The sequence below is a fragment of the Chiloscyllium plagiosum genome, unplaced genomic scaffold (genome assembly GCF_037043375.1).
Source record: "Chiloscyllium plagiosum isolate Xiang-an unplaced genomic scaffold, Cpla_swu_hap1 HiC_scaffold_21, whole genome shotgun sequence".
Lineage (NCBI taxonomy): Eukaryota > Metazoa > Chordata > Chondrichthyes > Orectolobiformes > Hemiscylliidae > Chiloscyllium > Chiloscyllium plagiosum.
Window position 1 is genome coordinate 91,272,204 of NW_028270159.1, and position 25,394 is coordinate 91,297,597.

A 25,394-nucleotide genomic window follows, 5' to 3' on the forward strand; every position below is an offset into this window, starting at 1 on the left:
CTACAAACCGTCTTAACTTGCAGTCAGTATTAGTTCTGTGCGGTTTAATGCCAGTATCACTATTTAATTTGTGAAAGTGTTTGGGTAATTATTGATACACCAGTTGAGGATTTTGAGAATCAGCTCATTTGTTACTCTGTGAAGTATAAAACAGTATTAAAATTTATCAAGAATGATCAGAATTCACTAGCGCAATTATGTGATGAAGATTTGTCGTGACTTTATTTTGCCTGTGGTTCTGAAAATTTAAAATGATGGCAGATTTTTGATTTGTTTTATGCAGAGCTAGTTATTGTGTGACCCAGTCCAGAGAATGTAACACTGTGACTATCTTGATTACTGGGGCCAAGGGACCATGGTGACAGTGACTTCAGGTAAGGCCCTTGAACTTTCTTAGTGACTTTTTAAAAACTTTCTATTCATGTGACTAATTTCTGAATTAAATGAAACTCAGATTCTGTGCTGAGTTTGGTTTGGTTCGGATTGATTTTTGTTCAGACTGATTACGGACTTCAGTTAAGGCTCAGCAAATAGTTACAGTGGGGATAATGGAGTCAGTTGCTCGTTGTATCGCTTTTTTTGATCAGATGGGCATTCTGTGTGGCTGGGTTACTTGAAACACCTAATGTCTCTTAATCAGTCAGCTATAAATAATGGTTAATGTCAGTGACACCCTGACTGTGAGTTTTATTATCAACAACAAACGCTAAGAATTCAAAGATGTTCGAGATATTACTAAACATGATTAAAATATGCTAAAATATCATTATTCACTTCGTGAATATATGTTCTTACCCTGATTATATTTTCTCATTTATTTTGTTAATTTTGTTGATGACAAGCAGGTTAGAAACTGTCATAAAATTTTCTTGCGGTGCTATATTGCATTCTGTTAATGAGATTCTGAGTTTGTTTTACTTGATTCTGTTGAATTGAGTTGATTGGATTTTGGCTTTGTTTTAGTTGGTTCGGTTTGAACTGTGTTGATTGGATTCTGACTTTGTTTTTACTTGGTTTTGTTGAATTGTGTTGATTGGCTTTTGAAATTGTTTATTTGATTCTGTTGAATTGAATTGTTTGGATTCTGATTATGTTTCATTCAAATCTGTTGTTCTGAGTTGATTGGATTCTGATTTTATTTTCCTTGATTCTGTTGAATTGAGTTGATTGGATCTTATTCAGTTTGTGAAATTGATCAGCGTTTTCATGCTTTCTGTAATCGATGTTTTCTCTCTGGTGAGGAGATTGACTCTCTGGATTACTTTTCATGACCAATATTTGTGAAGTTATTTTGTTTTTCATGAATCATTTCTGCATTTGTTAAAATTTTATGACAATTTTTTCTCTGCTTGATTGAAAACATTACATCCATTTGTAACGGTCTGAAAAACAACTTAAGGCAGAAACTCGGAAGTGTGAGAAATGAAAAAAAAACGAGTTTTTAATGCATTGACTTTTAAAAATAAACTCAGTTCTAAATGTAAACTAACTGAATTTTGTTTTGAGTAGTCTCATTCAAAATAAAATTTGGGACTAAACTCTGAAACTGCAGAATTGATCACATTATGTAATTGAAACTAACTTAAAATTATAATGTGGTAATATTTGTCCATTCAGTAATTTTGTTTTGACAATGAAGTGATTAATCAATATACGCCTTCAGCCGCTCTACTGTGCGCTGCACAGGATTGTCACGATCAGGAAGGGTATACAGGTTGGAAATAAATTGAACTGTTGCCAGAAACGTTACAGTTTTAAGTGTCAAGTCCCCTCACAAACAAGGCTGCTGTTATGACTTGTTATTTCTATTCAATTTAATCATTAGTTTGCTGGATTCTGAGCAGCTTTGTTAGACTTCAATCTGGGTTTGATTTTTGAGGTTACGTCATGTTCTTGGTTCTGTTGAAAATGTTTGCAGAGCTATTTCTGCTGCAAACACACCGTGTTGTGATCTGGTGATCGTTGATCTGTTGAGGAGGGACTGTGCTTAGGTAACATTAAATGTGTTATATTTGGGAAACCGTTTCTGGTTTCGACATTGTTTTTGCAATATTAACACGGTTGGTGACAGTGAACCGCTCCAGGTTCCCCATTCAATGCGATCAGCATGCGAGGTGACATTTCATAAAGCCTAATATTAAGTGAAAGACAAATCGCAAAGGTTTTAGAAATGAAAGGAAAACAGATACCTTCGGGCGCCATTTTTACTTAAAAGTAATAATTAAGGATTAATCTAATCCATGCTTTACAATCCACATTCAGAACGCCACTATCTAGTTTAATCACAAGATCTGTCTTTAAACAGTTTACAATTATAGAGAAATATAAATAGAATTTCAAACGTCTAATGTTCTAATAGTTCTTGCTCTTGAGCAAAAATGCCATGACTGTGTTATAATTGATCAAGAAACACCTTTCAATTCCGCTGTACACTACATACATATTTTTCTGGCTGGAAAAGATCATTGGCAAAGACCATTTGGAAATTCTGCTCAATTCTATGAAGAACAGATCAGTTTCACAGCTTTGATCAGTTTCACACGTAACTTGAGTTCATTAATTGTTATGTCCCTGATTAAACTGGATTTACAGGATAAAAATAAAACATTAACTGAATTATTTAATCTGCACAGTGCTTTAGGTGTTCCCAATTTGTGCATTTTAAATAAATAGTTACTTTTTTCCAACACAATGTCAACTGAGGAGTCATTTTTCGGAAACAACTGCTATCGTGAATTATGTGACCAAGGCCAAATTTCGAATTAATTAAAATAATCCACTCATTACCTCGCAGGGCAGCATGATGTCTCAGTGGTTGGCACTGCTGCCTCACAGTGCCAGGGTCCCAAATTCGATCCCACCCTCGGGTGACTGCCTGTGTGGAGTTCGCACATTCTCCCTGTGTCTGCGTGGGTTTCCTTCGGGCGCTCTGGTTTCCTACCACAGTCCAAAAGATGTGCAGGTCAGGTGATTGGCTGTGCTAAATTGCACACAGTGTTCAGGGATGTGTCGGTAAGGGAGCATTAGTCAGGGGTAAATATAAATTAGGGGGAATGGGTCTGGGTGGGCTACTTACTGTCCAGAGGGTCAGTGTGGAATTGTTGGGCCAAATGGCCTGTTTCTATATTGTAGGAACCCTACTCTTAAAACCATGGGAATGCTTGCTGCAAACACAGAGAATTCATTTTACATCGATGTGTTCAGACGGATGCAGAGTTCACAAATTTGCAGAAGACATGAACTAGAGGATAACAGAGCACATTGTTTATTCAGATACTTAAAATAGAGTAATATTTATTTTAATAAATATACTTGATCGATTTATTGCAATGTAGCGATCGGAAGGAATCTGCTCACATTAGTTCAGTGTGACAATCATTAAGATTAGATTTCCTGCAGTATGTATCGGGCCATTTGGCCCAACAAGTCCACACGACCCTCTGAAGAGAAACCCACCCAGACCCATTCCCCTACCCTATATTTACCCCTGACTAATGCACCTAACACGATGGACGATACAGCATGACCAGTTCACCTGACATGCACATCTTTGGATTGTGGGAGGAAACCCACACAGACACAGGGGAGATTGTGCAAACTCCACACAGGCAGTCACCCGAGGCTGGAGCCGAGCCTGGGTACCTGGATCTGTGAGGCAGCACTGCCCACATTTACTTAGACATCCGCTAAAGCGGGAAACTCCAGACAGAAGCATGTTTTCAATTCATACCTTTTTAAACATGTTCGTTTATTAAAAGCAGTTAACAAGAATATGACCTTGCCCTAATTCCTTCAACAGAAATGCTTTCCACACTGGAATGCAGCATTGACTTTATGCAGTGCATGCAAAATCTCCACAGTTCAAGGAACGTTTTAAGAATATGTAAAAATAATTTAGAGAATAATCCATTTCCTCCGGATCTGTGCTTTAATTGGCGATATTTCCCAACTCAATAATTTTGTTAAATACAATGACTTATTAAGTTTATTAACTCAGTGGTTATTTATGTTAATTGTGAACACATTCTCGTTCACATTAATCCTCTGGTTAGTTCCACTGATGAATGTTCAATTACAGTGAATATAATTGACGTGAGGAGTTGAGCAATGTAACCTCTAGGATTAAGTCTGTTGTGCAGTTTGTTTCTGTGCTATCTCCGACTAACTTGTCAATGGTCCTGACCATTTGTAAATTGTCCAGTTCGGATACCTGAATCTCAGACAGTACAATTTCATCTCGCGCTTCAAAACCACTTTTATCTGCCAGAAATACAATATTCGATTAGGTGCCCCAGAATTGAGAGCCCTGACTAAGTTGTTCCAATCAGAACGAACGTTTCAGGAACAAAAGGCAGATAGCAAGAGTTTTGAAATTGGTTGTTGGCAACAAGAGAAATTTGATTGAGTGAGGCAGAGGGAAATATGCTGCATATTTTCTTTGTGCCTCAGTTATGCAGGACATGTTCCGTGGCACAATGTAGAATCAGAATTTTTTTGCATCTTATTATTTGAAAACCTATTATCAGCTTTTAATGTCACTGGCAACGGTCATATTACACTTCAAAACATTTTAATATTTTCCAAACTAAGTAGACCGTCTGGTGCAGCAACATTCACAGGGGAAAGAGGAAGGGAGTTCGAGGTTGGAATCCAGTGACAGTGAATTGATGGCAATGCAATTCCTAGATTTATTCCTCTGTAGTTCCCATAGAGTTTGAACAATTTGGAGCTGCTGCCAAAGCATTCTTGGATAAATGTTGAAATGTTACTTTCATTGTACAAACATTCTGGAACAATCCCTGGTTGTTGGAAGGTGATAATAACTAACATGGTTTATGTATTGTCAAAACAGGTGGACTGTGTTCTCCGTGATTGTGTCAAGCTCATTGTGTTCAGGTCTGTTGTGATGTTGTAGTAGAGTCACTGATTCTGTGCCAGGTGGCCTGTGTTCACTTACAATCTGTTAGAGAGGTATGTAACACAATCTCTTATCAGGTTACGTCAGTGCAAGAAAGCAAATTGACATGTCTGGGTGTTTGTTGGAATTCCACTCACAGAGGCCAATGAAATCTATTCAATCGCTGTCCTGACTTGTGTCTCTTAGATATTAAACAGAAATTTGGTGGTTAGCAGCTTTTTCCAGATCAATATTTGTTCACAAGCTTTTGGGCATCGCTAGATGGGGTTAATGGAGTAAGTGCTCAAAGAAATCCCAGCTTTTGACTTGCTGTTATGACAATATCATTTATAACTAATCCAGAATGAAACATTTTCGAAGCATATTTGATGAGATTATGCTTCGGCTGTTTTACTTTATATTAAACCAGTGCTGTAGCTGAATTTGATTGTTCAGAATGGTGGGAGTTCCGCTGAATCCAACACTTGCTGCAGATGGTGAAAGCTTTTCAGTTGGTCTTCAATTGCGATCTCAGACCATTCAGTACCTCTGCTAAGAATTCTTTTTCCAACAGGAGTCAAGCCAACGTAATCACTGTTTATCTCAACAGGTATGAGCTCTTGTGCCAAAAACATGACAACAATTTGGTGTAGAGCGGGGGGCGGGGGGGGGGGGGGGGGGGGGGGGGGTTAACCTTGCCTTCTTTACACAGGAGCTGCTAGACATGCTGAGTTTCTTCAGAAATTTCTGTCTTTATTTTGGTTTTCTAGCATTTAAAGATTGTTGTTTCACTGAAATAAGTTCTGTTCGATGAAGCAAGTCCTTTAGAGAAAAGATGCATTTGAACAAATTGCGAATGTTCAGAGATATTAAATATCAGAGAATCATTGAATTTGACCGCCCTGATCTCGAGCTGTAGTTTCACAAGAAACTATTATGAAGTAACAACACGCTCCAGAGCGCAGTGGCTGCTGTAATTGGGTGGACGTTATTTTGATCACTCAGATAGAGAATGTCAATGATCCCGTTCCAAATAATCAACAGAAGGTTTTTCTAAAGCATGTGTGAAACAATTAATTTGTTGAAATATTTTAATAAAAAGTGTTCACTGCCAGTGCTAGCTTAATGAATGACACAATGATAGGAAGGTAGGAGCAAGAGAAGGGCACTCAGCCCCTCGAGCTGTTCCACCACTTACTTAGATCATGGAGCATTTGTGAGCTAAATCCACAGGTCTCCCTTTGGCTAAAACTCTTCAACACCTTTGATTAACAAGCAATAACTATCCCAGATTTACTGATTCGACTGCCCGTAACAAAGGGAGACACCATTTCTGAAAGACATTCCTGTGAGTACTGTGACACAATGAGGCTGGAATTAATTGCTCATGAAAGTAAACTTTCAATCTCTGACAATTTCCAATTGAAACATCCCAATCATCATATTTCTTTAATTTAACACTATACTTCCCTGGAATAAAGAAATATAAAGTGTGATTGCCTTGCTAAAAATGCAGGAAGCTTCCTTCCTATTGTATGGTTAAGAAATAGCTCTGTTCATTCAGTGAAAACACAGTCAAATCACACAAAAGGAAACCACGTCATCTTGTGTAGACACACAAGTGCCTCAAATAATTTTCAATTCTTCCAGTGGTTGTTTGAATCTCTAGACAGGTGTGGAAGTGTCAGACTTTTTATATCGCCTTGAGAAACCAGTTATCATCAGCCTATTTGAATTGCTGAAGTATGTGTGGTATTAGCACATTCACAGCGCTGTTAGGAAGCGAGTCCCATGGCTGTGATTGAGGAAGAGGAAACGGCAGAGAAATAGTTGAGAGTCAAGTTGAAGTCTAATTTGGAGGAGAACTTTCAGGTGAAGCATTTACACGCATGTGCGCCCTTATCCTCAAGGATCACAGTTTTGGATCATGCTGCTGAAGGGACATTTCAGCATGCAAAATGGAAGCTGAAGAAGGCCCCTCGGCCCCTCTAGAATGCTATTCCATTCATGGGATCATCATTAATCTTGCTGCTCACCAGTCTTCCCAACACACCGATAACAATGAACCTGATTGTTTACTGTCCAGCAAAAGAATGGTGAAACTTTGGAATTCTCCACAACAGAAATTGATTAAGGACAAAACATTAAATGATTTCAATAAGGAGATAGATTCCTTCAATCCTTAAAAAAAATGCTCCGGATATGTTGGAGAAAGGCAAACAGGGTACAATATTGGTTGAAAGCCATGAAAACATTGAATGGGACATCGTTTGTAAGTTGGCACGTAACACCAACATTGGTGGTATAATTGGCAGTGAAAGTTATCTAAACGTACAATGAGATCTTGATTAGCTGGGCCAATGGGCTGAGGAGTGGCAGATGGAATGTAATCTAAATGAATACAACGTGTTGATTTTTGAGAAGACAAATCAGGTCACAACTTACAGGGTTATTGGTAGGGCACTGGATAGCGATGTTGAACACAGGGCCCTGAGGGTCCAGACTCATAGAGTCTTACAGAGTTCATGGTAAGGCACTGGGTAGTGATATTGAACACTGAGGACCCTGAGGGTTCAGACTCATAGATTCTTGAAAGCGTTGTCTCAAGTACCTAGTGTGTTGAAGGTGTTTGGCACATGTACCTTCATTGGTCAGAGCACTGAGTGCAGAAGCTGGGGCTTCATATTGTAACTGTCCAAAACATTGGAATGAGCTGCCAGAGGAAGTGGTAAATGCAGAGATAGGTCCAACATTTAGAAGACATTTGAACAGATCCAGGAACTGGATAGGTCTGGATGGATATGTGCCAAAGTCAGGCAAGTGGAATTAGTTTAAGTTGGGAACTCTGGTCAGCATGGATGAGCTGGACCAAAGGAACTGTTTCTGTACTGTACGTCTTTATGACTCACTGACTTTATGGTGGAGTAGGCTCAAAGTTGGAAGGTGGTGAGCAAGTGAGGGGCTAGATTGGGCATGTGGGAGAGTTTGGGCTGATAGGCTGTGAGGTGTTGGCTGGCTGCTGGGTAAGCTTGCATGCACTCTGTCTGGCAAGGTGGCATCAAGGTAAATGGTAATGGTCACAGGATAATTTGGTCGAATTGTGCTTGGTAGGTGAGGGGTAGTTTGAGCTGAAATGCAGGATGTCTGTCTTCGCCAGGCTGGTTTATGGAGAGGTGAGCAGGATGCCAGGCTGGTTAGTGTAGAGGTGGGCAGTGTGCCAGGATGTTTCGGGGGTGGAGGGTCACTGTAATGAAGTGATAGGTGGACGTGTTGTCAAAATGCAAAGCTCGGAGTCTGGCAAAATGGTGGGTGGTAAAGCACAGATGCGAAAGGAGCTGGGATGCAATGTGCTCAGGTTGACTTGGGGAAGATGAGAGGTCAGTGATCAAGGACTGAGGTCATGTCTTGGGTAGTGGGCTTTTGTCCGAGGTTGTGAAAATGATGGTGCCAGGTCCAGTCAGGGCCAGATTCACCATGGGCCAGGTGCAGGGCGGCTGGAGTGTAAAGAAGTGAAAGGAATTGAGATCATATGTCCATCTGCAATATAGAATTTAGAACATTACAGTGCAGTACAGGCCCTTCAGCCCTCGATGTTGCGCTGACCTGTGGAACCAATCTGAAGCCTATCTATCTTACACGATTCCATTTGCATCCATATGTTTATCCAATGACCTTTTAAATGCCCTTAAAGTTGGCGAGTGTACTATTGTTGCAGGCAGTGTGTTCCATGGCCCTACTACTCTCTGAGTAAAGAAACAACCTCTGACATCTGTCATCTATGTCCTCTCCTGCTAGCCATCACTATTCAAGGAAAAAGACTTTAACTGTCCACTCTCTGTTTATCTTTTATGTCTCAATTAAGTAACCTCTCAACCTTCTTCTCTCAAATAAAAACAGCCTCAAGACCCTCATCCTTTCCTCATTAAACCTTCCCACCGTACCAAACAACATCCTGGTAAACCTCCTCTGAACTCTTGCAAAGCTTCCACATTCTCCCTATAATGTGGTGACCAGAACAGTACACAATACTCCCAAGTGCAGCCACACCAGAGTTTTGTACAGCCGCAGCCTAACCTCATGGTTCTGAAACTCATTCCCTCTATCGATGAAAGCCAACACAAAGTATGCCTTCTTAACAACTCTATCAAACTGGCTGGCAACTTTTAGGGATCTATGTACATGGACACCGAGATCTCTCTGCTCAGCTACACTACCAATATGGATTGCCTTGGATGTGTTTCTTGTGATAGGGGTTGTGTGTTCCGGGCATGAATGGGTGTATAGCAGGGTAGGGTTTGTCAATGTGAGTGGGAATTTAAGTCTAGACAGAATAAGTGCAGTGGTTAGTCTGAGACATGAGGTTTGGTGGTGAACTGTGTGTCAGTTTGATAGTTATTAAAGTTAAAGATTACTTGTTCATTTCTCAAATCATATTTACGTAAATACTCAGCTGTAACACTCCAAAGTCTCTGAACCTTAATAGTCCTCCATTTTTCAGAGGCCTCCAGAATTCAGATAATTGTAAATGAGATGTTTCAACTTCCAGACAATTGGCATGAGTTCAGCCGTGACAGCCATCCTCCCCGTCCCAGTGCTCAGCTCCTGCCTGTGCTGCTGCTGCAGTGACCTTCCTCCCAGAGAGAACATTCTGCCTTGCATTGATAAGTGAGGAAGGCTCACTGGACCTGATTTCCAAGCATGGGGATGGCAAACACGGGGGGACACAACTTTAAAGTGAGGGGAGATAGGTATAAGACAGATGTCAGAGGTTGTTTCTTTACTCATTGAGTAATAAGGGTATGGAATGCTTTGCCTGCAACGGTAGTAGATTCGCCAAGTTTAAGGACATTTAAGTCGTCATTGGGCTAACATATGGACGTACATGGGATAGTGTAGGTGGGATGGGCTTCAGATTAGTATGACAGGGCAGCGCAACATCGAGGGCCGAAGGACCTGTACTGCGCTGTAATGTTCTATGTTCTATGATTCACTCTGACTTCTCTCCGGGGGTACTGCCAGCTTTTGGGTATTTCCAGCAGCACGGCACCTCGTGGGGCAGCACGCTGGTTCCGTGGTTAGTGCTGCTGCCTCACAGTGCTAGGGACTCGGGTTCCATTCCAGCCTCGGGTGACTGTCTGTGTGGAGTTGGCACTTTCTCCCCATGTCTGTGTGCGTTTCCTCCCACAGTCCAAAGATGTGCAAGCTGGGGGAATTGCAAATGTTGTGTTCAGTGATTGGGAGGTTAGGTGCATTAGTCAGGGTTAACTGTAGCATAATAGGATAGGGGAATGGGTCTGGATGCGTTACTTTTCAGAGGATGGGTGTGGACTTGTTGGGCCAAATGGCCTGTTTGCACACACTGTAGAATTTCGATGAATCTGCATTTCCTTGGTTTGTAGTTTGTGAAACTTCTCTGCTCTTCATAGCAATCCAGTGAAAGTGTCAGTTGGTGAGATCTTCAAACAGTTACTGGGGTGGGATCAGGATGTTCTTCTTCCGAAATTATATGGCAATGGTCAAGGTCGAGGGCATGTTCCTAAAGAGGAAACCAATGATCATGATCAGCAACTGATAGGAAACAAAAATAAACCCCAGTTATGCTGTCGACTTCTGCGGGAGCACACTGGCAAACGTTTACAGCTGAGGTTACATTTGAGTAACTGATAAGGTCAAATTAACAGAAACTAACATGCTCAATTGGTCATTCTGTTGTAGAGACACCGTTCCCCCCCCCCCCCCCCCCCCCCCACGCTTTATGGCCTGGTCTCCTCCTGTCAGGAGCACAACACCGGTTCTGTGATCTTTGGTTGTTTGGCGATGGACTATTCTCCTGATGTCACCAAGGTAACCTGGAAGAAAGGTGGGGAGCTAATCACGACTGGATTGAAGACTTACCCATCAGTGAGAAACAAGAAGGGAACCTACACCCTGAGCAGCCAGTTAACCCTGCCCGGGTCAGCGGTAGATTGCCCCAGCAAAATCTCCTGTGAGGTTCAACACAGCGGGACACACAAGAGCAAAGAAATGCCATGTCCAGGTACGTGTTGTAGGAACTGAGATAAACAGATCATCTGTGATTAACATGAATAAGGCATTATTTATAACCGTTTTCACAGACTCACCTTATACAGCACAGGAAAAAGGCCCTTTGATCCACCCAATTCACGCCTATCAATAACAGCCACCTAACTATTCCAGTCTCATGTGCCAGCCTTGTGTGACTTGCCCTTGCAAGGATACTTCATACTTATAATGAGGGGCTCAGTCTCTACATGACTTATAGGTGCTGAGCTCCAGGCTAACACCACCCTCTGTTTGATTTTGTTTTCCCCTGAGATTCACTTGGAACCTCCTGGCCTTACCTTCACCCTGTGCCCCTGAGACATTGATCTCTCCATCAAGGGGAAAGGTTTCATCCAGTTTACCCTGTCTATGCCTAAAATAATTCTAGACATCATGATAATCTTCTCCCTAATTCTCCTCTGCTCCAAGGAAAACCCCTGTCTATCTAAACTAGTTTCATAACTAAAACCCTCCAACCCAGGCAAGACCCTGGCAAATCTCATCAATACTGCCTTCAGTGCAATCACATTCCTTCCATAACATGCACACAACGCTTCAGTATGGCCTAACCAGTGTTTTATTAAGTTCCAGTATCATCTCACCACCCTTCATTGTCAATGTCTAGGCTAATAAAAGCAAATATCCTCCCACCTTCTTAGCCTCTTTATCCAGACGACACAGTACTATAGGGGATCGGTGGGTACATGCACCAAAGATCCTCAGGCCTTTCCAGGGTTGCACCATTCAAACGTCATACCTCACAGATTCTTCTGCCCAATTACATCACCTTACATTTATTCAGAATAATTTCCATTTGCAACTTTTCTCTTCACAAACAATCAACCCTTTTATATCCTCCTGCAATCTAAAGCCATTATGCTCATGACTTACCAACATGACAGTTTTCATTTCATCAGTGAATTCACTGGTTAATCCTCCTAAATTTGAGTCTCAGTCATTGGTATGTAAGAGAAATAGCACGGAAATCAACACTAATCCCTACAGAACACCAGGAGACATAGATTTCCTGTCACGCAGACACCCGATGACTATTAACCCCTGCTCCCACCACTCAGCCAGTTCTAGATCCAATCTGTCAAATTAACTCGGATCCCATTGGCTCTGATTATTACTATCATCTGGATATCGAATTATCTCTATGAAAACTACTATCAAATTGTTACACGTGACTTCCTCTCAATAAAACCGTGCTGAAAATTGTTGATTTATCTTGCAAATGAAGACTAATTTCACTTCTCAATAGTTTCCTTACCACTGAGACTAGCTTGACAGATCTGTGTTTTCATTATTTATCCCTTCCTTCGTCCTGCATAACAGTGCAACGTTGGCTGATCTACACTCACTTGGCACAACTGCTGTGGCCAGACAGGAAATATAAATTATTGTCAGCGACCCAACTATTTCATCCTTTGCATCGCTCAACCGCTTGGTATACTTTTCACCTGCCCTGGAAATATAATCACTTTTCATTCAGCAAGACAACACAGAACATCACGTCATGTGTCCTAATTTCTGAAAGTACATCACAACACCCCTCCATGATTTCTGTCCCCACACTGTCCCTCTTACTAGTGAACACTGACACAACACATTCGTTTTGACCACAACCAAATCATCCGGCTCCACTCCAATAATAACACTTAATGGGCATTATTGTTTCCCGAGTAGTTCTTTTATTATGAATAAGCCTGTAACTTTTAAAAATATTTTCCTTTATTTTGACTGCTATTATTTTCTCATGGTCCCTTTTGCTGTTCTAATTCCTTTGTCTTTCAAACTCCCCCTTGCACGTTCTGTACTCCATATTAGTTTCTATTGTTTTGAGATTGCAGTATAGACCGGAAGCCTTCCTTGTTTCTCTTTATCTCCCCCTCCATGCCCTTTGGTGTCCAGAGCCCGCTGCATTCTTGGTACCACGCAGTGGCTTCCTGGGAAATGTCCTCCCTGTGATTTTCCTATCTCTTTCTTAAATGTGTCACACTGCTCTAACTCAGATTCACCAATAAGTGGCAGCTTCCAGTCCACTCTGGTCAAGTCATTACCTGATCTTACTAAAACTGTCCTTCCCCTTTTCAGAACTTTGGGCCAATTTCTATTCCTTTGCAGTACAATCTGAAATCCAACTGATTTACCATCACTGTCTGCAAAGTGCTCCACCATTGGTGTTTTACCCACTGGGTCCACTTCATTCCCTGAAGTTAAGTTCAGGTTCACCCCTCTCTTGCAAGGTCTGGATTAAAATTCTCTGTATTAAACACATACTTTGTTCAAATATTCTCCTGGGGGCATTTTCAGAATTGTGCTCCCTCTAAATGTTTGACAAAATGAATGTCCAAGCCTATGCTGAGGAAGTGAAAAACCTTTTTTCATTCCCCTATTTAATTTACATGTCTCTGAAATTTGCCCATGTATTCGCACTTGGTATTTTGGACCAATATTAAGGTCTATCGTGCTCTCCCAGTAGTTATGTTTGCTGTGTTTTGGTGTTGAAGTACTGTCCATTTGCCTTTGTTCAAGGAGGTATCCATGATTTCATTTCTCTTTACAGCCTAAAATACTCTTGTCAGAATTTCAACAGAAACAACATTCTGCACCACACACCCCCGCCCCCATCATTTTCTATCTTTCCCTGTCTTGCCTGAAGGCACTAAATCCTGGAATATTGAATAGCTACTCCTGCCCGGCTCTCAATATGTCTCCGTGATAGCAACGACATCATTTCTTCATTTATGCCAGTAATTCGTCTGCCTTGTTCATCAGACTCTGTCATGAAAAACGAATACCATCCAACGTTGCTATCTCCCTTCTGATGTTACCGGCCTATAGTTTCTGTGCCTCCTTGAATCCCTTGCTGTGTCCTCTAAGTTTAGCCTTTCACATTGTCCTGCTGATCTTTCTATGTGGATCCCAGCTTCTCCAGCACTCTGCACAATTATGATTCTTGTATACATTAACCACAAGAAACCTTGATATATGAGAACTGATTGTATTTGTTATGAAATTCGTTGGATAATGTATGCGATGTGTTTCCTAAAGGTCCAGATATTCTCCAACCAACTCTTCTCCTAACTGTGAGCTCCAGTGAAGAAATCGCAAGCAGCAAGTTTGCAACTGTCGTCTGTTCAATCATCGAGTTCCATCCGAAGTCAATCTCCGTGAGTTGGTTGAAAAATGGCCGACCCTTGGATTCTGGCTTCTTCACGTCTCCCGTGTGTGAGGCGAACGGGAACTTCTCGTTGACGAGTCGGCTGATCGTCCCTTATGGTGAATGGTACAACAGTGCGGTCTATACCTGCCAGGTCACTCATGGAGAGAACATTCAAAGTAAAAACATCACCGCACTCCAGGGTAAGAGACACAGACGGAGAGAGCTACAAATCATTCTGAACTCTGATGTGAATCAAACACACTAATTTATCAGGCGTAGTAACAGCATGGTACAGCTTCTCGTTTCCCAACATGCCACGTTTCTCATTTCAGTTTGAGTGTTACATTAGCATTGCTCATAATTCAACCTTTTGGCAAGTCAGAAAAGCATGTTTCCTCTCTGTTGAAGATAGATATATAGACAGTGAGCTTTGTTAAATAGTTTGTTGCCTGACCATGCTGGGAGAGGCATTCAGAGTGCTGAATCCTTGCCTGGTAGCCGCTTCAAGGATAGGTTTGGGGTGGAGGGGGGATATTGGAGAGATATCTGATTGAAACATAGAAAATACTGAGAGACTGAGGTCGAGTGAATGTGGAATAGATGCTTTGACTGTTAGGCGAGACTAGGACCCAAGGGCACAGTCTCAGGGTCAATGGGGCACCGTTTAGAACTGAGATGGGGAGGAACTTCTTCAGCCAGAGGGTAATGAGTCTGTGGAACATGTTGCTGCAGAGGGCTGTGGTGGCCAGGCCATTGTGTGTATTCAAGTCAGAGATAGATCGGCTCTTGTTTGGTACGGGGAGAAGGCAGGAGAATGGCTTTAGCCCGAAACGTCGATTTTCCTGCTCGTCGGATGCTGCCTGACCTGCTGTGCTTTTCCAGCATCATTCTGATCTAAACTCTGGATTGGCCGAACAGCCTTATTCTGAACCTCTATCAAATTGACGTGGTTAAAATATGCAGTGACCCTTACTTGAGAATAAATCAAAATGCGTTCAATGCTTCATTCCCTGCTCAGGAATGACCTGTTGGTTGGACATTGTACGACATTGATTGTTATCTGGTACTGAGCTCTTTAACTTCATTTATGGGATCAGACCTCAGACCAAGTGGCTATCACATTTGATGAACTGGGATAAATGTGATCTCACTGAGCTTCTTTAAGAAGCTCTCTGTAATTAGTGGATGAGGCAGGAGAATAAATTCTGGTGGGAATGCTATAATAGGGATATAGGGATGAATGAACTAGGAACTCGAGACAGGCTGATTTAGCCTGGTTTGGGGTGATGATGTTTACACAGTGAGTAGTGGATGTCTATAAAATTAGTGCACATTTCCATCGCGTTTGTAGATTAATTTAAGACGCTTTTGTTTGTTTTTTTTTCTCCCCTGCTCTATGAAGAAATTAAAAAATGCAGCTTGGTAAATAAAGTAAAAGTACAGACCAATTATGAACTAACTGAATGGAGGGAAAGACTTAAGGAGATGGGTGTCCTTCTCGATATCCAATGCTGTACCCAGTGTCTTGTTTTCAGATCTATTCCAAACACAGCCCACGAGGAACAATGACATAAATTAGAGAATGACATCACACCAATAACGCAAAGTATTTTTGATCACGTTAAATATAATGAACAGAATTTCCATGGCTGTTCACCGCTCCTGTTACACTTTAGAACTCTGCAAAGAGAATAATTATTATTTATTACAATTTGTCCAAAATTTGGGATGTGATTTGGCAGTCAGTGTGACCAGCAGCACTTGCACCTAAAGGTTATGAACATGGCAATGAACTCATTCTATTCAGATTACTCTTGTCACAAGTATCAATAGATGGTCTTAAGTGAGAGACAAACTCCGAAAGAAAGATAATTCCATGGGTTACATGATGGTAACTTCGATGATTTTACTTTTTTCACAGGTTTCACTTGTTACAAAGCCAGTGTTCTTTAGGAATAATTACACAGGGTATGTTATAGGTAATCACAAATGTTTCATAGATCAGAATACATTAACAATAGTAAGCATCGTTTCAGAATAGTTGGAGTTGCCATTTTGAAGGTGGTGTCTTCACCCTGTGAAGGAGTAATCTGAAGATTGGCTGTTTGTATCAGAAAGGGGCATTTTTCATTGACTTTGATTTTGTTTCATAGAAGATACCGAGTGCCACCCTAACACCGTTAAAATCCTCCCACCGGCAGGAGAACAAGTCTTACTGGAGGCGACGGTGACGTTAACCTGCGTTGTGTCCAATCTTCCTGCTGGAGTCAATGTGACCTGGAAACAAGAAAAGAAGCCTCTGAAATCAGAGATTGCTGACCAGCCTGGACAGAATCCCGACAGCGTGATCCGCAAATTAGACATTTCTACTGAAGCCTGGCTGAGTGGTGTTACTTTTGAATGTGTGGTATACCATCAGAATCTACCGACTCCGCTGAGAGACGCCATCCACAAGGAGAAAGGTGAGCGGTGAGATTAAAGCACTAAGGATCCCATGTGTAATCCGGATCCAGTTCCATCAATGACAGGCTTTGATTGGAAATGAACCAACACCGTTCGGAGCATTAATGATGCATCTGAAGGCAGGATAGCTAAGTAGCTGCTTAAGAAAAAGATGGACCAAAGGATATTGTATTCTGATGAAGTCAGATAAGGTGGGAAGAAGCCTGGGTTGTGATGTCACCATCAGCAATGACAAATGGACAGAATGTCAACGTTGTGGGCTGGAAACATGGAGACAACTTTCACATTAAACTTTCTTTTTTTTACTGAACAGAATGTGTACCATACTGCTCCTTTAAAAAAACGAAAGTGAATAAATCCCAAATTTAAAATGGCGTATTTTAATATTTAGCGAAATTGTGATATCGGTTCAGGATTTTTTTGGTTGATTTATATTTGTCTCAAATATTCTGCAGTGATTAATCCGCTGGAGCCATCAGTGTCGGTCCTCCTGCCACCAACAGAAGAAATCTCCGCTCAACGGTTTCTCTCCCTCACCTGTTTAGTGAGAGGTTTCTCCCCCCGAGAGATCTTCGTCAAGTGGACAAACAATGACAAGCCAGTGAATCCCAGTAACTACAAGAACACCGAGGTGATGGCGGAGAGCGACAACACCTCCTTCTTCATCTACAGCCTGTTATCCATTACAGCGGAGGAGTGGGCCAGCAGTGCTTCTTACTCCTGTGTGGTGGGACATGAAGCGATTCCATTGAAGATCATCAACAGAACAGTCGATAAATCCAGCGGTAAAAAACCGAGTTTTGTAAACATTTCACTTGCACTGATGGACACTGTTAATTCATGTCAATAAAAATCTCAAAGTTGCATTTAATAATTCAACAGAAGTAATGAAGTGTTTTTTTCCTCCAGCTGTGTGTTAAATACCGAATTAGTTATTTCTCACTCTGACTTACATTCCATCTGTGCAGTTAAAGTGAATTATTAACAGGTCTGTAACAAGTGTCTTGTGCAGTTAATGTTCCCTGATCAGATACACCCTGGGTCAGAGACAGAGTAAAGCTCACTCATTGCAGGATTCCACCAAGTACGTTATCCATCCTAAATCCCTCTGTGACAAAATCTGACAATGTCCATTTTATGTCAAGGGTAGGGCACGAGTTTTGAACTTGGTGTTTTTGATTCCCCCGATTGGACATTCTTACAAAATTCATGTCAGTTTTAAACTGCCAAATTGCACCAATTGGAAATGTAAATTTAAGACACTTTAAAATTAAATTTGATTGGAACATACCAATCGTAAAGAGTGCGGAACCGTTTGAATGTAACCTTTGTTTCTGGGGAACTGCCAGGGATCTTGCGCCAGCGCATGAGTTGACAGAATGTATCTTCACTTTCACACCAAAGAGAATCAACAGATAAGTTGTTGTGGAGCAGAGGGGAGGGGAAAGATGAATGGTCTGTCCTCTTGCTCCCTGTGCAGAATTTTCATGGTGGATGTCCTCTGTAATGTAACCCAGTTGCTAACAGGGACAGTCAGCTTCTTGCTTACTGTCCAAAGATTTAACATTTCCATGCAAAACAATACCTTTGAAGCATGTTAGACACGCTTGGCTCTGTTAACAAATGATTAACATTGATTCCCATAATCCAAAACTGGTGTTTGCATCGTCTCAGTTTGAATTCCATAGTTTTATCTCAGTTTTCTGGAACACATGGGATCAATTCTGGTATTCGAATACCTGATATCATTTTGTTTCACATACAGAACACAAGTAGACATTTTCTAATAAACATATTCAGAAATGTTATCTCTGGGGCAGTGGGGATTTGAACTCACGCCTTTTCTCTCAGAGACAGAAGTTCTATCACTGCAACAGAGGAGTTGCTCATAAAACGCTTATCTCTGCACAACGATGGGAAATGTTTCCTGCAACACCAAGGTCAAAATCTAATTATGGGCAATGCATTAAAATTAGAACAATATATTAGAATAATAAAAATTGCAGTCTGGTATAAGAACAGATACAGAGAGATGATCGCAAATACACACGTAATGACACATATACGGGCTCTCACCTAAAGACACACATTTATGTGCACACTCAAATGTGCATATAGATAAGATGTCACACACGCATACTCGCACAGAGCCACACATGCAAGTGGTACTTGAACACTTAGCTAAGCTCATACAAAAACTCACATGCACCGAAAGAAAATCATTTGCACAAATGAACAGGAGTACTCACACATAACCATGAGAAACATCGACACACGGTAACACACAAATGGGCATGAATACATATACATTCATACAGCACAATGCGTACAGACATACACACATGAACACACAGATACAAATTCCGAAAAATGTCCTCCCACATGTCAACTCACACAGGCACGTAAGTGCACAGAGATAAACATTAATATCATTATTTTCCCATTTTCAGAATCACAAACATACGATGACAGAGGCAGCTTAATTAGTTATTTTTAAACCACATTGATCAGCATGTATACAATATCACACGCACACACAAATTCAGAGTCTCACATGCAGACACACAAGTGCATAGATGAACAAATAGAGGGGCGTTTATTAAATAAGGATAATGGGTACAAGCATCAGCAAGCATCCACAAACAATAGCACAAACAAGCTGATCAGGAGATGGTTTGGGAAAGATTGCCACACAAGCAAACATCATCATCTAAATATAAACATCCATCAAATCATAACATTGCATGCTAACATTTATTAAGCATAAACATGAAAATAGCCCAGTGTAGGTAGGATCTGAAACAGACACATAAGCACACGTTTTAGATAGCACTAATGAAAAGTGAACACTCACAAAGACATTACAAGATAAGCATAGGCAGCAACGAAGTGGCATATCAGCATGATGATGCCTACACACTGGGAAAATATCAAAATTTAGGTGCACAAACACATGAGCACACCAGCAGTAAAGGAACAGGAATATGTTTATTCATGCACAGACTCCAACATGGGCAAGAGTGAAGTAAGAGACTCTTATAACCACATACACAAACATTAAAGGGAAACCAAACACACCAAGCAGTAAATCAAATAAATTAAGGGACACACGTACAAAAACTTATTCCTAAATATACAGATCCTACAAACTAAAATATGAAGCAATGTCCTGACTGTGATGTCACTTATATTCATGATTTGCTAAGCAATTGGTCACCAATATAAAAGATGAGAATCACATTTGAACTTTTATTCAGTGATGGCTACAATTTTCAACTAAAGTGCTGTCACAGCCTATATTTATAATATAATGATATAATTAAAATCATCATTCGTAATAAGCATTCCTCAAATAATAATATCTTTAAATAATAGATGAAAAGAAAAATAATTTAAAACGTTCTGACATGGACAATGAAGAAAGAACATGTGCAGTTAGTATTTGTAATTTCTTGCTGAGTCAACAATGCACTAATAGATACAGATAAGAGTCACACTTGAGAAATACCTGACTGCTTTATGAAGACGTAATGGTCTCCAATTACATGACTTGGATGCAGATAGATCGATCTGGATCAATAAACAATCTAAATGCGTTCTCTCGGCTTTACATTCATAGATTCAATAGATCGCACTTGGATTGAAGACTATGAGGATGATAACAGCAACATCTGGACAACTGCTTCCACGTTCATCACCTTGTTCTTCCTGAGTATTTTCTACAGCGCTGCCGTCACTCTGGTGAAGGTGAGAATAATCACATCTTTCTCACGCCAAGCAGCCCAATATGTTTTGTGAAATCTCTAAGTGTGCCATTGAATAAACATTATATCTGAAAGTCCCTGATCATAAATATCTGCATCATTGCTTTCTCTCTCTTTTCCAGGTTAAGTGAATGAGTTGTGGCCCCCTTTGATTTTCCTGATCTGCTGATCAAGGTCTCTGAATTCCCAATCTCCAATCTGTCCTGTTGCTGACTCGAACAGTGAGATTACTTCAGTTTATCAACCTGTAACTGAGACAATTATTGATGGATTTTCCTTCTTACTTTGATATCTTTGAGATGATTGTGGTTGGAAGAATTTGTAGCTTCCCAGTTGTTTGAAGCCCGTTTGTTTTGTTTTTATTTGTTCCTTACTCAGAATGGTTGCCTACCCTTTCTGATGAGCCTTTGTATTCCCTTTCTTGTGACTGTTACTGATGTACAGAAAGTTCCCAGCTCACAGCGCATGTGTTCTCGTCTCAATGTGGCATCCAGCCATTATATTCACTTCTGTAAGCTTTTACATCAATCTTTTGGATAAAAATGCTTTCTGAAATGGTTAATAAATCTCGAATGAATATGCACGAACCTTGAGTTTGCTTAATTCTTTCTTCAAGGCCAGTCAGTAATAATACATTTTCCCACATCCTACTCCTTTCCCAGCCAAATACTTTCGCTTGTTCTGTTTTATTGTATTTTATCCAGTCATTTAGTTTAATGCTGCGCAACCATGCAGCCCACTAATGTAAATACATCTTTCACACGATATGCCTGATGGAACACTCTAGAGGCAGAATGATTGGAGAACCATTTCTGCTTATGCACCAAGGGTCACGGCCTCGGGTCACCTCATGATAATTTTATAGGCTCCACCAGAAGCCGAAAAAAGGCAGACAACGGAGTTTGAAAGTTTACTCTACACTGTCTAAACTAAAAGTACTCCCAATGTGGGGACAGCCTGGGTTAGTAATGCAGAAATCGCCACCTAAAGCGCCCAACGAAACATTCATCAGCCAAAAATGTCAACGTTCAGTCAGGTCTTCAGATACAACACGTGCACAATCCAAGGGCGGATTCTCAGAACTGGAGTTTTTCTCACACATAAATCTCATGGAGCACAATTCCTGGGATCTACTTGACACACCACACCTGTCAAATCCCAGGGAATGAGACTGAGATCTGTCTGATACAGGGATATCACTGAACAGCAACCCTCAAAAATAATAAATCAGAGGTCGCTGTGATCAGGCAAGGCACAGCTCATGAGTACCTGAAATATTCAGCCATTGAGATCTATATGACGCAAGACGGAATTGAGAACCAATCACAGCAACTGGTCACAGAGTCTGGAAACTATCAGCAGAGGAGAACAGTCCCAATTTCTCAGAGTTGGTGAGGTGTGTCATCCCGGGAATAGTGTTGTGAATCAGTCACGCACCCAATCTCATAACTTTGCATTTTTTTCAAAAACGTGGCACCTGAAACTAGATGCAACATTCCAGGTGAGACAAGAGACTGTTTTATTTCAGTTTAACATAATTGCTTTGTGTTTGTTCTCCACAGCGTAGGGTGATGAAGTCGGGTTTATTTGCTCTTCTGTCCTTGTGTCATGGTACATTCCCTGATTTGTGCACATACACACGGGGGATCCTCTGCTCCTGCACCCCTTTGGGTTTACCCCCTTACTATTGTATGTTCCCCTGAGTTCATCACAAAACAAAGAAGCACGTCACCCCTCCCTGAGACTGAGATCTATCTGACACACCGATATTAATGAATAACAATCCTCAACAATTATAAATCACAGGTTGATTTCGATCCTGGAAGGTAGAGATGAGAAGTTCTGGAAAACCTGCTGCTTTCCATATCCTTTCCCACAAGCCGTCTGTCAAGCTTTGAAGCACTTAGCTGTTCTTCCAATATCCTAACATTTTATTTTAAATTGCTTTAATATTTTTCTGTAATTTTGCATTCTAGACCAAAGCACAGGTTGAACCAACAAGGACTCCAAACACTGAACTCTGAGAACGTACACGATAAGGCAACCTACATTCTGAAACGGCAAACACCCGTTAACAAATGGTTAACAAGTTCAAAACAGCGGCTGAGATTAACTTGAACTCATCAAATAAAAGGAAAGTAATCTGGAGGTAGAGCGGTTTAGGCAAGACCTGGGCAGACAGAATGGAGTTCGTTTTTTAAAATTCTTGTTTCTATCCAGAATTTTCCTTCCACACAATGTAACCTTTTATTTCCCATCACCCAAGTCACCCATAGTATCGTTATTTTCAGCTACTAACCATCACCAATAAATTGAATAATTTATGTTCAAAGCCCCTCCCATCATCAAAGGTACGGCAGAAGTAGGAAGAGCTTGAAGGAGATTGGAGTCAATTTTTCTTGTGGTGAAACATTACTATTGTTCTAACGCAAGGGATTTCTGAGGGATGGTCGAGTGAAGCTATGTGGATGGAACTCAGAAATAAGAAAAGCATGATTACTTTGATGCGATTGTAATAGTGCCCCCAGTAGTCAGAGTGAAATTGAGTAGCAAATATGTAGAAAGATCTTATTTATACGTGAGAATAATAGGAATGTAATAATAGCAAATTTTAACCTTCCAAACATAAAGTGGGACAGCCATGGTCTTAAGAGCTTGGATGGTGAGGAATTTGGTAAGTGCTAAAGTCAATTTTCTTCATTAATATGCAGATGTAACTATCACAGAAGGAGCAAACCTGACCTACTCTTATGATATAAGGCAGGGCAAGGGACTGAATGGTTAGTAGGGGAGCTTTTTGGGGCCGGGGTCATAATTCGATTAGTTGTAAAATATTTATGGAAAGGATTGGCATTATATATAAGTTAAAGTTCTTAATTGGACGAGGGCAAATTTTGATAGTATGAGACAAAAACTTTCAAGGGTTGATTGGAGTAGACTGTTTGCAGCTCAAGGGACGGCCAGCAGGAGTGAGGCTTTCAGAAGTGAGATAACGAGAGTTCAGAGGCGTGATGTTCCTGTTTTTTTTATTATCATTTAGTTTAAAATGGAGGATGGGTGCCTTTTCAATTTCATACCAGTAGCACAGAAAGACCTGGGGAAATAAACTGCAACAAAAAAGAAATGTACAAAAGTGATTGCACTACGGATAATCTCACCATATCATTCATGTAAAAAATAATTCCCTGTTTTGACCTTGAAGTTAATAGAGTCTATTAATTAGTCCTGTGTGTGTAATATTTTTCATCTATCTGTCATTCTACATTTAGTTGTTATAGTTACCGTGTGGATTACTGCACCTCTCTAAAAACTCAAAACAAAATAAAGTAAAACTGCAAATTAATATTGTATCTAATTACGAGAAAAATAATGAGCAATTCAATGGCACCAAATTGGAAAGGGATGTTGAAATGTAGCCAATTCTAAGGACTACAAGAAGTTGCAAGAGATCATTAATTAATTTACGGCATGTTCAAATAATTAGCAAATGAAGATCCACACAGATAAACGTAAGGTGTTGCATCTTGGTTGGAATAATGTGCAGGTCATTTATTCAAAGATGCACGTCTAAGTGAGGGAGACAAACAAAGGGATTTCAGACAATGACATCAGTCACTAACAATTTCACCACAGGTTCCAAAGGCCATAAAAATGCAAACAAGGCTCTAAGCTTTATCTCTAAAGGGATAGATTTGAAAGTCGGGTCACTATAGAAATTTGGTTGACTATAATTAAGAGTATTGTCTGCAGTTCGAGTTGACATATTATAGAATGTATGAGAGAGAGAGTGAAGAGAAGATTTCTAAGAATGCTACACAAGTTTCTGGCTGTGTATATCAAGGAAGAATTGTTGTGCTGTTCACTTCTCTCTTGTAAAGAAGGATGACAGTTCTAAAATTATGGAAGGTTTTGAAAAGAGAAGGTACAGAGAAAACATTTCACTATGTGGTCGAACATAACTAGAGGCTGTCAATACAAGATGCTACCTCAAGAATTCCAAAAGGGAATTCAGAAGAAACCTCTTCACTGAAAGAATGATGAGAACGGGGAATATGTGACCAGACGGAATAGTTTAAATCAATAGTTTAGATGTATTTCAAGGAAACAAGGCGAGCACTTGGAAGGGATGGGAATAGAGAATTACAATGGGCGATTTAGATGAGGAAAGATGTGAAACACCTTGAGTGGAACATAAGCGCTGGCATGAACTGATTGTGCCAAATGGTCTGTTTTTCCTCTGTTATCCTATGTAGAAAATCACCATTGTATGAAACAAAAAGTGTATTATGAACATCGAGAAGAATTATAAAGTTTCTCACAAAAAGGTCTCAAGTATTCAGCACTGAATGTAAATGATTTTATCACATGGCCACACTTCACTATTTGCTTGATAGCACTGAAACAGCAGCAATCACAGTACTCTTACTAGGAGTAGGAGTAACCCAGTGTCCATGCACCAATTGGGGGATCTTAATGACTTATTAATGGTCTCAGTAGGACCTGCTAACCTGGTCCTGGGAATGTTGTGAACACTCTAGCCCTCACGGCTTCTTTCACTCATTTACTCTGATTTCTAGTTGAACAGGATTAGGGTGTTGTGGATATTACCACTGCAGCTTCAATGTTACTTTTCTCTGTATCCTCAGGTGTCTCCAATTTAGTTGTTATCAGTTACCAACACTCAATGACAATCTGCCTTTCTAATTGAAACAGAAATTGCTAAAGAATCTCAATAGGTTACAGGACTCAAAAACATTAACTCTGCTTTCCCCCCACAGATGTTGCCAGACATCTGCTGAGATTCTCCAGCAGTTTCATTTTTGTTTCAGATTTCCAGCATCTGCAATTTTGTTTTGTTTTAGCCTTTCTAAAATTCTGTCAAACTTCATCTCATCCAAGTCCCAATTACATTTTGTTTCACCATGAACTGGACATCAAATTCCTCTTCATAATACCACAGCCAGGCCCCTGCCCCGCTGAAGTTTAAACAGGGGATTTATGATCATTGGCCCCACTCATTCTTTTGCTACCCTTTCAC

The 25,394-nt window shown here is 40.5% G+C and overlaps 1 gene segment (V, D, J or C); it reads left to right on the forward strand.

Moving 5' to 3' along the window:
• The first annotated feature begins 10,657 nt into the window (after positions 1-10,657).
• Positions 10,658-20,629, forward strand: LOC148146493 (Ig heavy chain C region, membrane-bound form-like). The segment is given in 6 exon segments: positions 10,658-10,934; positions 14,018-14,329; positions 16,283-16,591; positions 17,048-17,377; positions 20,212-20,339; positions 20,479-20,629. Coding segments are annotated over 6 exon segments (1,308 nt in total).
• The last annotated feature ends 4,765 nt before the right edge of the window (positions 20,630-25,394 follow it).